The 13,172-nt window shown below is 31.7% G+C and overlaps 1 protein-coding gene across 2 annotated transcripts in view; it reads right to left on the bottom strand.

The window, feature by feature from the left end:
* The window catches only part of LOC142332236 (transmembrane protein 135-like), a 62,469-nt gene extending 49,628 nt beyond the window's left edge, over positions 1-12,841 (bottom strand). Inside the window, exon 1 of one of the 2 annotated variants that reach the window (XM_075378541.1) lies at positions 12,443-12,841. In XM_075378541.1, the coding sequence (XP_075234656.1) occupies positions 12,443-12,601 (159 nt within the window). In that variant the 5' untranslated portion in view covers positions 12,602-12,841. The remainder of the gene's footprint in view (positions 1-12,442) is intronic. The other variant, XM_075378549.1, reaches the window with a different exon arrangement.
* Between the last annotated feature and the right edge of the window lie 331 nt (positions 12,842-13,172).

Genomic DNA, 13,172 nt, shown 5'->3' with positions numbered 1-13,172 from the left:
ATTGATGTGTTAAACACCCAGTTAACAGAAAATTTCACATATCGATTTTTTCGTTCGCTAAAAATTTACGGTGCGTAGCGTATTTATATTGTTTATGTCTAAAGCTAAAATTATTTACACTGTTAACGAAAAATTAACGCAGAATTTGTAAAGGACGCTGCTTGAACTTGTTTGAACATACATGTACTTCTCTGAACAGAATAGCATTAGCATTCGAACAGAGCGCTGCTTCAACTTGTGTTTGAACATGCATTGACTTGCTTATTATCTCTAATTATAAAAGAGCGGCTTCGTCACACAATAGCATTATTCTTGCTATTACGTCGGTAATGATAACAAGTGGAAGTTCATAAAATTTACTTCAGTGCGATTTCTTAATTTTTAAAGGTAAGTACATCTATAATTAAGATAGTGTTTAGTTTTATAGATGCTAGTTTATCGTAAATCGATTATCGAATAGAAACAAAGAAAGCGTTTTTAAATAAAATAAATATTTTATTTATCCAAAAAGGCTGTTTTTTGAACCAATAAAATATTGTATCAAATTTAATGTATTCTAAAAGTATAATTATTTAAATTATTGTTATATGAAAATAATAATTTGAATCAATAATATACGACATTAAGTTCATTGCTTTGATAAAAAACATCTTATAATAATATATTTGAATAATTGAATTGAAAAAACTCTGACAATGAAGAATTATAAAATTGTTTTTAATGACTATTTATGGTTTGCTGAAATATTTATTATAAAATACATATATAATTACGCTAGCTAGACTTTCTTTTCGTTCGTAGGATACGAAAAATATTTTGTGTAGCGCATAAATGTTTTTCATGTCGATTGACGGAATATAATTTTGAAGTTAATTGCGGTTTCAGCTTATTCAGAACAAGGATAATTTTTTTTATATAGTTTACATTATTCTAGAATTTCTGACGGTTAAAGAAAACTGTCTAGTTACAAGTATAAAAAAGAAGGCTGGAAAAGGAAGCCGAATAAAAATTATATCCAAATCATAAAAATTATAAAAAAAATTAATTATATCCGAATCATAAATAAAAATTATATCCAAAATTATACCAAAACAAATGACAACTCTGATAATTCATCATCAAGTGCGGTTTTAAAAGAAAATACGGAATTGTCAGAGGATGATGATGATGACAAACAAATGGACGAAGTTTTTAAATGAACTAGAACTGACGACACACACAGAAAACGTTCTACAAACTACAAAGAACAGATTCAGCATTGTGGCCAAAAATTTTAGGAGACGCCTAATGAAGTTTTTTAATAAGACAAGGTTAACCTAACCATTGCATAATTACAAATTTCCTTCCAATGACACTGGTCAACGTTTTAGCGCAAATTATTGTACACGAATTTTAAGCAATGAGAGCAACTTTTACGAGATCGGCTAGTGTACTTTCACAAAAATGAGTTCACTGCTTCTGTTGTAAAATTTTTGGCTGCATAGTTAGTTCTCTTTCACAGGAGGGTTTTAAAAGTTGGTAGCACCTCGGCTAAACTTTAAAGGAGCATGAAATTTACAAAAATCATATTCAGGCCCAAAGGCCCAAGAAGCGCCTGCCTATCACCACCGGGGAGAGGGAACCTGGTCCGACTGTGTCGTTCCTGCCCCCCACCCAGCGGCTGGGACTTGGTCTTTTAATTTACACCCACCTTAACTCCCCAGGAGTCCTCAACCGTTCATCGGAACCGGCACACCTCGGCATGTCAGCTTTCGCGACTCTGGCTATCTGTCCTTCCCATACTCTAAAAACCTCGATTTCTGTTCTCTGTGTCCTTTGCCCGAAGTACCTCACGGGCAAACGCCTCCTCCGCACTCCTGTTATCAACAGAGTTCAACATGTGGGCCACAAGTTCTTCCGGTGCTAGTCCAACGATACCCGCTCTGGCTCGGTAGCTGTTACACTAAGCACAATGAATCACTGTATGCTCAATTGAGTCCTCTACATAACAATACATGCATACCGGTGATTTCTGACGGCCAAAACGGTGAAAGTAGCCCTCAAAGCAGCCGTGTCCGGACAGTACTTGCGCAGTATAAAAAGTAGCCTCTCCATACCGCCTATTGCACCACGTTTCTAGGTTCGGGATTACCCGCCTCGTCTACGCTGCCTTTTCTCCAGTCCTCCACCTTTCACACCAAATGCGCAGCTGAAATTCGCCGACACCTCTGCTCAATCAGTACCATCATGTCTTTCGATCCGCTCTCGTATCAACAGATCCACCAGGGGATCTGTTGATCCCCCGGTTGTTATTTTAGGCTTCTTACTATTCAAAAGATTCACAGGAAAACAAATGTCTGATATTATAAATGGACAGTTTAATGACTTTAGAGGGCAGGGTTACGATAGGGGGTCCGGGGATATGAAGGGCGATAAAGGAACAATGCAATCTAGAATTAAACAATATAATTCGCGAGCATTCTATGTTTCATGTAGTAGCCACTCTCTCAATCTTGTTGTTAATGATATGGCAAAAGCATCCTTGGAAGGCGCTAATTTATTTAACACGGTCCAAAAAATATATTTATTTTTTTCGGCATCTAATTTTCAATGGGCAATACTTTTAAAACATGTTCAATGCTTAACTTTGAAACCATCGAGGTACACTAGATGGGAGAGTAGGACAGAGACCTTAAAGCCTTTGAGATTCTATTTGGTAGATGTATACGACGCTTTGCTAAACTATTAAGAAAACTAAGAAATTTATAATTTAATAAGTGACGAGGCCACCGGTTTATTAAATTGTATTGTAAGTTTTTGTGTTCATTAGTTATTTGGCATAAAATACTAAATTCCATTAATCCTATAAGCAAGTTGATGCAAACAAAAGATTTTGATCTTGCCTCTGCAATTGATGTTTTACAACACTGAAAAATATTTTTCAAGAATCTTCGATCTGATTCGTCCTTTGATGAAACTGCTATTGATGCAAAAGAACGTGCTACCGAAGTTGACGTGGAGGTTAATTTTGGATCAACATCACGACACCGCGTAAGAAGAAAAAGGAACTTCTTATACGAAGCATGAGATGAACCCATCGAAGATCCAAAAGAAAAATATAAAATAGTTTTTTTTTTATTTTACTATCGATCAAGCACAAAATGCACTTGATGCTAGATTTTAATAACTTAGTAATCATAGTAACTATTTTCAATTCTTGTATGATATATACGATTTAAATACCATGTCCAAAGAAATTCTACTTAAGAATTTAAAATGTATTTTAACTGATGATTATTCTGTTCACATAAATTGTGTAGAATTAGCAGAGGAAATTTCAGCAGTATCTGCACTTTAGCCTAAACAAGCCAAAACAATATACTGAACTTAATTACAGAATTAAATTTTGCCCCAAATCTTTCTATTGCTTTAAGAATATTGCTAACTATAACAATAACTGTAGCAGGTGGCGAAAGGAGTTTCTAAAGTTAAAATTAATTAAGAACTTTTTACGTACGGCTACTACACAAAATCGTCTTAATGGTTTGGCCATTTTAGCAACATGAAATTTCTCAAGTAAATTTAAAAGATGTAATAAAAATGTTTGCAGAATTGAAAATGAGAAAAAAGTTTTTTGTGATTTTTAGTGCAGTTGATATTACCTTCTTTTATTTTCAAAATAATGGCATTTTGATTGTCCAATAATTACATTTTTGATAGCATTTAAAAATGTAAAAAATTATATGGTTAACAATTTGTGGCTAGGTAAGATATTTCTTAATTAATTTCTACTGTTTTGTAAAGCTAGATTATCAATATTATATTATGTTAATGTTTCTAAATATATACATTCATTAAAATTTAAATAAAATGATTTGATTTTTTAATGAAAATAAAAAATTTATATATATACATATATATTCGTAAGGGGGGGCAGTTGGTCTTTTTTTCCGGGGTAAAGTAACTGCTAGAGTGCGAGTGCTGCAGAGAGTTATTGAAGTTATGCTTCTACTTTGTTTAGTTGTGGATATAATTCTGTACGCATACTAATTATTCTCAAGTATTTATTTCTTGAAGCCCATATATTAGGTAAAAATATTGCTTTATATGTATAGTCCAAAACAGAACATTATATCTCTTTAAACTTTCTTTTTAAAAAGTAAATTAAAAATTTACATTATTGTCAAAATTAAAAAAAAAAAACTTTGAAGATTAAATTAATAAAAGAAAGTAAGCCTGCTAAAAAAAAATTCATTAAGGAATGATCCCTTGTAAATCTGGAACCAGGTGCATCATTGACATTTACCATATGTAATTTCAGAATTCCATCCACACTGAAGTGTTAACAATTCAAGTTAATTTCAGTTCAAATGTCATTAGATGGACCAAATTAAAAAACAGGTGTAATCCGTGATACTTTTCATTTGAAAAGTACACCCTTACCAAGGGTGAATGAAAACACAATTATATAATCATTATATCATCATCATTATATAAAATATCCTTAAAGCTACAAAACTGATTTTGAACATCCTGGATGAAAAATTAAATATTGGTCTACAATCTGAAAAATCAGTGAATGAACCTGAACTTAGATTAATTAATTATTAATTTCTCAATAAACAATCATAAAAAATGCAGTATTTACCAAACCAAAGCTTGTTCCTTTCTATATTAGAAAGAACTTATATTAGAAAGAACTATAATTAAACAATCAAACACAAAGTTTATGTTCTCAAGGAAAATGTGAGCAATTAAGTTCAGGTGCATTTTTTCATTTGCCAGACAATATTCTTGGAAAACTTTAATAATATTTATAAATGATTATCAGTGCTTAAGTTACTGTGCCAATTACTGTGCTTAAGTTGTTTGTTAATTCAACTTAAATGCTAATTCAGTTAATCCTTTGCCATTGCCTCATTAATCATGACCTTGGTATGATACTGAACAGAGTTAATGCAGGTCTTTAACATAATAAGAATGTTAAGAGCTTTCTTAATAATAACACACTCTTGATTTCTTAAGTTTTTACCTGACTATACCAGGTGTCTGAGAATTATCTGAACCAACTTTAATATTGAGTAAATTAGTTATTTATTAAGATACAAAAGTATGTTGTATGACTTTAGAAACATTGATAGTTTCTAAAGATTGAATCAAAGATTGATTTAGAAACTGATAGTTTTTTTTAACCTGTAATTAAAGACATTCAATGTGGTGCACCATTAGTAATTTGCAAAATATCCAACTGGTAATCAATTTCATGCCATATTCGTGGTAGCATCCACGTTTATGAGTTCAAATATGTTAATCCTCTCTTTAAGGTTATCAATATTCACTACACAAGTTTTGTATACATTGACCTTGATGAAACCCCACACTAAAAAATACGGAGTTATATTTGGTGATTGAGGTGACCAAGAGATTGCTCCATCACATCCTACCTGGCAATTTGGGTGTGTTGTTCAGGAATTCACACTAATAAACCCCATAAAGATGAAGGTGGCACTCCCATTTGTTGAAATATGATTTCGGATTGTAACTCTTCAAGCTGAGGGTAAAAAAATCCCTCTAAAAAGTCCAGATAGATATTTGTTTATGTTAACTGCCATTTCCAAAAGAAAAAAGGTCCAATCACATGTTCATGAAGCAATCCACACCAAACATTAATTTCTGGACTATCTCTAGGTCAAATGTATCATGTGGGTTCCTTGATCCCAACATTTGAATGTTTTGAGTGTTAACTTTTCCAGACACGTCAAGTGTAGTCTCATCTGAAAACATAATTTTTTTAAGTTGTCAATCATTATTTTCAATTCTTTCAATCAATCCCACAGAAAATCCCTTTCTAGCAGTATGATCTTATAGTATAATGTGCTACAATAATTGAAATTTATCAGGTCCCAATTTTAATTGTTTCTTCAAAACAATGTGAATGGTAGATACCGCAAGATTTAACTTGCGTGCTGCATTTAAAGTTGACTTCTCAAAGCTGCAAACAAAAGACTCACAAATGATCTCCATTTTTCCATCTTATGTTCTAGGCCTGCCACACTGCCAGTTTCTTTAAATTTATCATACCATAACAAATGCTTGTTCTAGAGGGTAGCTCAAAGTTATACCGAGTTCTAAAATTGCGTTGAACTTGTGTGTCTGATTTTTTTTCCAACAAACACATTGTGGTTTCATATTTAGATCCATGGTGACTGATGTATGCAGTCACAGTGCTATCTAGTATTTACCAATGGAAACTTTATGAGTTACCTGTTAAAGAAAGCCCAACCAATCATTAATAAGACTATTACTTTTTTTCTAATAAGACATCAAAATTGTTCTAGTTCTAAAAAAACCACCAACTATGAAGTTTTTTATAAACCACCATTCATTACAAAAAACTTTTAGACCCTTCTTTTGAGTACGCTACTTTAATTATTTAATTTTTCTAAAAGAGCAGTTTCAATTAGGTAATATTGCCATAGAAGAGAAATTTTGATTGAACATATTTTAAAGGGCTAAATGATTTAAAACACTGCTGTTGAGCCCAAGAAACTATGATCACAACCAAAAAAAACCAGTTAAATGGTTTGAGTAATAAATTTATTACTGAATTTAATCTATCATACGACTTAAACTCGTGTTATGAGTTTAATTTTTCTGAATCTGAGTGTACCAATTAGTAGTTGAAGCTAAGATATAACATTATGAGATAGTATTTTTTTTTTTCAAAAGAAGACTTAAATGGGTTTTTTTGAAGATTGAAACACAATTTTGAGAAAAATTGTAGTTCTATTTAAGGATGATTTTCTGTGTTCTTACAAAGTAAAGCCTGTTAGAATATGGTGGAAAGGTAAATTTTAGCAAAACAAGATAATAATATGCACATCTATGTTGTATATGTGATGTAAACATGAAGAATAATAAATCATGAGAGGTAGATGTTACCTGTAATTGCAAATAGTCAGAATTTACAGTTTGAAAAAACAATGCAACTTTATGAAAAAACATATATTTCAAATAAAATTATTTGAAAATGTTTTCAATCATATTAAAATCAAATTTACTTTTAGCACTGAATATGGAATGGGAATTAATTTTATTTCATCAAAGTTTTCATTGAAGTACTCCCAAGATAAACATTAAAATAAAAGATAAAAAAAACACAGGTAGAGCTCCTACTCAAAATGTAGATGAAAGATATTATTAGTAAGGTATTAAAGGTGAAAAAAAAGGTGATACAAAACAAGGGAAAGCTTTTACTAAAATGCCACATTTCTCCAGGAGATAAAATGATCCTGTAAAGTTTTTGTAGGAGAATCCAAACTGAAAAACAAAATAGAAAACCATTTTCCAACAAAAAATTAATAAAACTCTAACCTGAAATTTACCAGCACACTTACTCGGGGCAAGATGAATGAATGAATTAACAATGGACTATATTGAGCATGCTTAGAGCGGTAGCTTGTGCTGACAAATAAGCTATGCAGCCGTATTCTAAGCAGGAATGGACTTTTTACCTTGAGTGCCTTCAAATGTGTTACCATGTTAGTCATTGGTCTAATTACATGCCTAGAAATGTAATCTACTTGCATGCCTCAATTGGTTCACCATGTAAATACAGTTGAGGTTCAACATGTTCCCTCCACCAGGAAAAGCAAATGCAATTTTTTTTCCAGAGAAAATGTGAATCCGTTAGATTTACACCACGATTTTCTAAGCGGATTATTGCATTTGAAGCAGTCAACCTGTAGCTAACGTTCTACATACTACATAAATAAAAAAAATCATCTAAAAATGTTAGTTAACACCTATTAACTTTTGAGACACAGTTTGTTATATTATTTATGGCTACGGCAAACAAAAGTTACTAAGGACACTTCTCCGAGATATTCCATTTTCCAGTGTGAAACTTTCAGATATCATCATTCCCTCTCTAACTTGGAAGGACCGACTACTGAAGAAACTCCTGATAACTTCAAGGAGATTACCTTGTACACTTAGTGTTCAAGGTAATGATGTACCTGCGTACATCATTCATGAAGTGTATTTAGGATTCCTCTCCTCCATGCTGTGTTGTAAATTTTTTGTAAATTGAAAAATACAATCATTCCATCACATTGCATAGGGTGCTGTCAAGGAGTTAGGATGATAACTTATGGGACATGATTTATCTTTACCAGATTTCATTGTAGGCATTACCAGTGCTTCTGACCAAAAATCTGGAAACACCTGGTCAGAGAATATTTTATTATAGACACACAAAAGATGTCATAATGCACTATCTGGGAGGTGTGATAACATATTGAGTCTGTTATTATCATTTCTGGGAAAAGTGTCACAAGAATTGTTCAAGTCATACCTTAACTCATTATAAGAAAAAGTTATGTTAAATTCATTTTGCAACTCTCCAATCACCAGCAGAGTATTTTCTGCCTGACAACTTATATCTCATGGGTTTTTATCTTATCTCACTTATATATTTTTATGATTTCTTACCTTTTTGTGGAAGGGCAATTTTGAATGTATATTCTTTTTTATGCTTCATAAATATTGTTTTTTTATTCATTTTGCATTCTTATGTTTTGTCGATTCTATTTGTAATTATTGTTAATAATTCATATGTAATTAATGATGAAGTGTAATATAAGAAACCAAGTTTTATTTTTTGTGTATATTTTGGAAAACTATAATTCTAGCAAAAAGTGAACATAAATTAAACAGCAAGTAAATGACATGCAATGATGCACAATGAACTAGAATCCATTTTGTCAAGTCTGTTTAAAATAATAATTTAACTTATCGTAGCTGTCAGTTTAATATAAAAGATTTTTTCATCAGGGCATAATGATTTTAACCACCTAGGCAAATGCAAAAACATTAATTTCAACCCCAGAAAATTAAAAATTTTTAAATTGTATAATTTATTCATTATGCATGTGTACATCTGCAGAAAAGTGGAATGCATTGATGTTTAATTTTTTTTTTTGCGTTCAGTCATTTGACTGCTTTGATGCAGCTCTCCAAGATTCCCTATCTAGTGCCAGTCATTTCATTTCGGTACATCCCTACTTCCCTACATCCTACATCCCTAACAATTTGTTTTATGTATTCTGAACATTGCATGCCTGTACAATTTTTCCCTTCTACCTGTCCCTCGAATATTAAGGCGACTATTCCAGGATGCCTTAATATGAGGCCTATAAGTCTGTCTCTTCTTTTAACTATATTTTTCCAAATGCTTCTTTCTTCATCAATTTGCCACAACACCTCTTCACTTGTTACTTTATCCACCCATCTTATTTTTAACATTCTCCTATAGCAACATATTTCAAAAGCTTCTAATCTTTTCTTCTCATGTACTTCGATCGTCCAAGTTTCACTTCCATTTAAAGCTATGCTCCAAACATATACTTTCAAAAATGTTTCCCTGATGCAAAACATCAGGAAAGACATTAATTTTTGATGCAAAAAAATTATATTTCTGAATAAAGGCTTGTTTTGGCTGTGCTATTCGGCATTTTATATCGCTCCTGCTTCGTCCATCTTTAGTAATTCTACCTCCAAAATAACAAAATTCTTCTACCTCCATAATCTTTTCTCTTCCTATTTTTATACTCAGTGGTTCATCTACATTATTTCTACTAGATTTCATTACTTTCGTTTTGTTCTTGTTTATTTTCATGCGGTAGTTCTTGCGTTGGACTTCATCCATGCTATTCATTGTTTCTTCTAAATCTTTTTTACTCTCAGCTAGAATTACTATTTCATCAGCAAATTGTAGCATCTTTATCTTTTCAACTTGAACTGTTACTCTGGATCTAAATTGTTCTTTAACATTATTAACTGCTAGTTCTATGTAAAGATTAAAAAGTAACGATGATAGGGAACATCCTTGTCAGACTAGCTTTCTTATTACGACTTCTTTCTTATGTTCTTCAATTATTACTATTGCACTTTGGTTCCTGTAAGTGTTAGCAATTTTTCTCCTATCTCTGTACCTTAACTCTATTTTTTTTTAAATACTGAACATTTTATTCCAGTCTACGTTATCGAATGCCTTTTCCAGGTCTATAAATGCCAAGTACGAGTATGTTGGTTTGTTTTTCTTTAATCTTCCTTCTACTATTAATCTGAGCACTAAAACTGCTTCCTTTGTCCTAATACATTTCCTGAAACCAAATTGCTCCTTTCCTAACACTTCTTCCACTTTCCTCTTAGTTCTTCTGTACAGAATTCTAGTTAAGATTTTTGGTGCATGAGTAGTTAAGCTATTGGTTCTGTATTCTTCACATATATCTGCTCCTGCTCTCTTTGGTATCATGACTATAACACTCTTATTGAAGTCTAACGGAACTTCCCCTTTTTGTAAATATTACATACCAGTTTGTATAATCTATCTATTGCTTCCTCACTTCCACTGTGCAGTAATTCTGCAGGTATTTCATCTATTCCAGGAGCCTTTCTGCCATTCAAATCTTTTAATGCTCTCTTAAATTCAGAACTCAGTATTGTATCTCCCCTTTCATTCTCTTCGACTTCCTATTCTTTCTCTATAACAACATTTTCTAATTCATTTCCTCCGTATAACTCTTCAATATATTCCACCCACCTATCGACCTTTCCTTTCATATTTTAATTCAGTGTACATCTTTATTTAACACATTATTAGATTTTAATTTATGTACCAAAAAATTTTTCTTAACTTTCCTGTATGCTCTTTCTATTTTACCAGTGATCATTTCTCTTTCCATTTCTGAACAATTTCTTTAATCCACTTTTCTTTCGCTAGTTTGCACTTACTGTTATGGTATTTCTTAATTTTGATAGTTCCTTTTACCTTCTTCATCACTAGCATTCTTATACTTTCTACATTCATCCATCAGCTGCAATATATCCTCTGATATCCAAGGTTTGCTACCAGTTCTCTTTGTTCTGTCTAAGTTTGCTTCTGCTGATTTAAGAATTTCTTTTTAACATTCTCCCATTCTTCTTCTACATTTTCTACCTTATCTTTTTTACTCAGACCTCTTGTGATGTCTTCCTCAAAAATCTTCTTTACCTCCTCTTCCTCAAGCTTCTCTAAATTCCACCGATTCGTCTGACACCTTTTCTTCATGATTTTAAACCCCAATCTATATTTCATTATCACTAAATTATGGTTGCTATCAATGTCTGGTCCAGGGTAAGCTTTGTAGTCGATGAGTTGATTTCTAAATCTTTGCTTAACCATGATATAATTTATCTGATACTTTACAGTATCACCTGGCTTTTTCCAAGTGTATATTCTTCTATTATGATTTTTAATCTGGGTGTTGGCAATTACTAAATTATACATCGTGCAAAATTCTGTAAGTCATCACCTCTTCATTACTTTTGCCCAGTTCATATTCCTCTACAATATTTCCTTCCTTACCTTTTGTGATGCTTGCATTCCAAACTCCAACTATTATTAAATTTTCATCCCCTTTTACATGTTTAACTGCTTCATCTAATTCTTTGTATACACACTGTACCTCATCATCATCATGGGCACTTGTAGGCATATAGACGTTAACAATTGTTGTCTACTTAAGATTTGATTTCATTCTTATTACAATGATTCTGTCCCTATGCATTTTTTTTAAATACTCTGCTCTCTTCCCTATCTTCTTCTCCATTACGAAACCTATTCCTGCCTGCCCTTTATTTGAAGCTGTGTTAATTATTCTAAAATCACCTGACCAAAAGTTGTTTTCCTCTTCTTACTGGACCTTGCTAATTCATACTACATCTACATTAATCTATCTATTTCCCTCTTTAAATTTTCTATCCTACCAATCTTTTTTAGACTTCTAACTTTCCAAGCTCCGTCTCGTAGAATGTTATTTTTTAATTTTCTGTTGACCCCTTCCTTAGTAGTCCCACCCAGAGATCCAAACAGGGGACTAGTTTACCTCCGGAATATTTTACCAAGGATGGCACCTCCATTTTTGTTACTACAGAGTTACATTTTCTTGAAAAAAAAAGCAGCTGTAGTTTTCTATTGCTTTCACCTGCACGATTGAGTGTTGTTGATATGGACATTTAAACCCTCCTGACCTACGCCCTTAACAACTACTGAAACAGCTGCTGCCCTGTTTCAAGAATCATTCATTAGTCTGGCTCTCAGCAGATACCTCTCCGATATGGTTGCACCTTTGGTCCAGCTACTCTGTATCATTGAGCACTCAAGTGTCCTCACCGTTGGCAAGGTCTCATAATTCATAGAGGGAGGTTTAAAAATTATCTACTTGATATAAGGAATTAAGAATTTCTTTGAATTTATCTTAATGTTATTTACATACTGATTAGTGATCTTAAATCTACAAAGTTTTAAAATTAGTTTTCATTAAACTTACTATTAAGTAAGCCATCAAACTTTAATTTTAAAATAGAAATTTAGTAATTAACTAAAAAAATGTGTGTAGTATGATTAAGTTTACATTACCAAATAAATAAAAAAGTAGAACTTTCCTGTTCCTTTAATTCCTTCAACGTAATTAGAAAGTACCGATTCAAAACATGTTTCATAGGATGGATGAACGATAGCTTTGCAGTCAATATCTTTTAAACTTTTTTGAAATAATGCCTTACTTAAAGTATTCATTATAAAAATTTCAGACAGATAGTTCTTATTTTCAATAAAAAAATCACTGTATATTTTTCATTACATTAGAAGTCTTCTAAATAAACACTTTTTTTAAGAAATAAAACACTAAGTGATTATAAGCAAAAAAATCAAGAGTAAAATTAATATTATAATAACACAACAGCAGTTTCTACTGCAGAATGAAGGGAAATGTTTGGTAACAAACAGGAAACTAAATGATAATTGAATTGCCCAAATTTAAAATATTCCTAGTACAATAGAGTAAATATTAAAATTATACTTTAATATTACCAATATATACGATAGAAACAATGGCTAATGAAAAATAATTTTTTCAAATTAGTTTTTATTTGTATTTAAAATTTTAATTAAATGTTTAACAATTGTAATAGAATTAGAGATCATAATTCTGTAATTTTATTGCATAATTAAATTATTTATTCATAATTAATTTTTCTTTTTTCATTATTTTTTCAGCATTATTGCTAAGGTACTTTAAGAAACATTATCTACTGTCAGCATTAAAGGTACGTATTCAAGTTAGAAATACTTTTAGAAAAAAATAGTG

Source organism: Lycorma delicatula, chromosome 1, assembly GCF_047948215.1.
Source record: "Lycorma delicatula isolate Av1 chromosome 1, ASM4794821v1, whole genome shotgun sequence".
NCBI classification, from domain to species: Eukaryota; Metazoa; Arthropoda; class Insecta; order Hemiptera; family Fulgoridae; genus Lycorma; species Lycorma delicatula.
This window is presented reverse-complemented; position numbering and strand designations above follow the sequence as displayed.